At 38.3% G+C, this 3009-nt stretch overlaps 1 protein-coding gene across 1 annotated transcript; it reads right to left on the bottom strand.

Annotated features, from left to right (window-relative positions):
- Positions 1-1365: 1365 nt before the first annotated feature.
- On the bottom strand, positions 1366-2704 carry LOC110934066. Its single transcript, XM_022177258.1, has 2 exons — positions 2036-2704; positions 1366-1965 (listed from the first exon to the last, which is right to left on the bottom strand). The coding sequence occupies exons 1-2, from the start codon at positions 2702-2704 to the stop codon at positions 1366-1368; spliced, it is 1269 nt and encodes a 422-aa protein (XP_022032950.1).
- Positions 2705-3009: the final 305 nt, after the last annotated feature.

Here is a 3009-nt window from a genome sequence, read left to right on the forward strand (position 1 = left end):
TAATAAGCCCATTATGATCACCAATTTTATTAATCGGCTCCATAATGAATTTGCTCTTAAGGATTTGGGAACATTGAATTATTTTTTGGGATTGACGATTATACGTGATGATCGTGGCTTGTTTCTTAGTCAGTCCATATATGCAAAAGACATTCTCATACGTGTCGGTCTACTCGATGTTACACTTGTTTCCACACCGCTCGTTACCACTAACACTTTTACCATTACCGGTACACCTTACTCCGATCCTACATTATATCAGTCACTTGTTGGAGCTCTATAATACTTGACTATTACTCGCCCTGACCTTGCATATGTTGTTAATCAAGCAAGTCAGTTTTTGCATGCTCCAACTGAACAACACTTTCAATCAGTCAAGCGTATCCTAAGGTATGTTTAGGGTACAATGTCGTATGGTCTTATTTTTCAACGCCCCAAGCACACAGCTATCTTGGGATATTCAGACGCGGATTAGGCTCGGTGCATTGAAACACGTAGATCCACCTACGGTTATTCAATGTTCTTAGGTGGCAATCTTATCTCATGGAGCGCAAAGAAGCAACCTACTGTATCTTAATCTAGCTGTGAATATGAATATCGGGCTATAGCAAACACAAATGAGAAAATCATTTCACTCACTCATCTATATCGTCAGCTTCATGATCTACCCCTAGATCGACTGCCATTGCTATTTTATAATCGAAGTGTCTTGTTCATGAGCCAAAACTCGGTTTCTCACAAATGGGCCAAACACATAGACTTAGATTATCATGTTGTTTGTGAGCTTGTGATATTTGGTATGCTACATACTTAGTTTGTTCCTACCAAGCTTCAACTAGCGGATATCTTCACCAAAAGCTTGTCAAGACATCAATTTGAAGTTTGAACACTTTCGAGATTTGCTTCATGTATGTTCTTCGCCATTTTTGCTTAATGGGGGATAATAGAGAAAAGATGTAATCCCATTGATTGCTCAAATCAATTATTATAAATCAATTGTTATAAATCAATTGTTGTTATGTATTTATTGTATTTCCTTATCGTACATATTTTGGTTAGGGTGTAAGGAGTGGTTAAACACTTTAAAGTGGCAAACCAAAAAACCGACCAATCAGAGCGCGACATGTCAATTAGGCAAAAGTGTTTAAACTTTGCTGAAAATTGTTGGCAGTGGTTTAAACACTTGCTGAGTGGCAAACTTTTTTTTATTTTATGTTTTTTTTTTATATTTAAGATAAAATGGAAAAAACATAAACTTTTAAAAATAAAAATAAAGCATTACATTTTAATTAAAAATAAAGCATTACATCTTAAATAAAAATAAAACATTACATTTTTAATAAAATCTAACTTAAAAAAAAAAAACTAAAAATCACAAGGCCATCCATATTTTTTGGCGATCTCACGTTTTCTAGCGAGTGTGATTTCCAACATCGTCGGGTGAACATTGTCGGTAGGCCGATTATACGTCTCCAAGTCCTTGTCGAACATTGTGTGTCGCAACGCCTCTCGTTGCTCATCCGCCAAGGTCAAATATTTTTCTTCTCGTATACGTTTAATTTCCATTATCTCTTTTTTCATGGCCTTGTACTCTTCGAATTTGTGTGTTATATCTCTTGGATCTTCGTTTTTTGAAGACGGCCCTTTGTCCTTTTTCTCCTTTCTAGTTTGTCGTCTTGGTGGTGGTGGTGATGGATCCTCGTTTATGTCGGGAATATCGAATCCGCTCGATATTTCGACATTCGGTGATCCTCGAGTATAATTTCCCGAATCCGAAGACTTTCTTTTTAGACCCGAACCGGAGGTTTCTTCATTCAACAAAGGTACCAGCGACCACTTTTGGTTTGTTCTAACAACCTCCCAAGCCGCAACATGAGCGAACTCAATTTTTTCTTTGCTTTTGTAATCCTTTAACGCTTGTTTCATTACATATGCGTCGTCACTCCCGCTAGGACGTAAACGATTCTATAATAATATATTATCATCAACTAAATCCAAATATTTCGTTAAAAAATAAACCGTATAAAAAAATTACCGCTTGATGATATAGACCGTTGAATGTGTTAAGTTTTGTTTGCATCGTCATCCATTTTGAGCGAACTTGGTGGTGGGTTCGATTACTTCCTCCGACCGTTTCGTTAAAGTGGTTTAGAACTTTCTTCCAAAAGCCATCCTTCTTTTGTTGATTGCCTTTCCTTTTATTTAAAGTGCAATGAACAAAAGCCTTTGCCAACGCCTCTTCTTGTCTAGGCGACCAACTTTCCCGTTTGGCTTTTCCTTTTCTTTCCGGTCCATCCGCAACATCTTCATCATCATCATCATCATCATCTAACTCTTGTTCTTGGGTTTCCGGCACGAACTCCTCATCGGCGTCATCTTGTTCGTCTCTCGGTGATTGTGACATTGGGTTTTGAAAAGCAAACGGGTCAAAAGCATTTTGCGCTTCTTGGGAGTAATCATAATAACCGGCTTGAGTCATCCTCGGACTGTATTGCATCCAATTTTGGGTGGGTTGGGTATCATAACCGAAAGGTTGATGCATGGGTTGGTTAAAATAAAATGGAGGTTGGGTTTGATTCGCAAACCCAAGTTGCGGATTAAACGGGACACTAGTACCACCCGAACCACGTTTATCTTGAGGCCTCGACTTTGAACCGGACCCTACCATTTTCTTCTTGCCTTCACCCTTCTTTGAGCCTTCCATATTTTTCAAAATTTTTAACAATATGTAGAGTAGATTCAGAGAGTATGGTGTATTTTTTTAAAATGTGTGACTAGTATTTATAGAGTAATATTTCAAAAACAATATTTTTTTTTTACATTTAACGGTAATATTACCGTTGGAAAAGGGGTGAAAAAAGGCAACACGCGTGCATCTCGAATCGGCAAACCTTTACCGATTTTTTTGCTTTGCCGCGTACCGACATAGTCGGCGGCGGTGTTTGCCGGTCGGCAAACAGGTTTGCCGACCTTCCCCGCATGCCACACCGTATACCCTTAGTATGTATA

This window comes from Helianthus annuus, chromosome 4, assembly GCF_002127325.2.
Source record: "Helianthus annuus cultivar XRQ/B chromosome 4, HanXRQr2.0-SUNRISE, whole genome shotgun sequence".
NCBI classification, from domain to species: domain Eukaryota; kingdom Viridiplantae; phylum Streptophyta; class Magnoliopsida; order Asterales; family Asteraceae; genus Helianthus; species Helianthus annuus.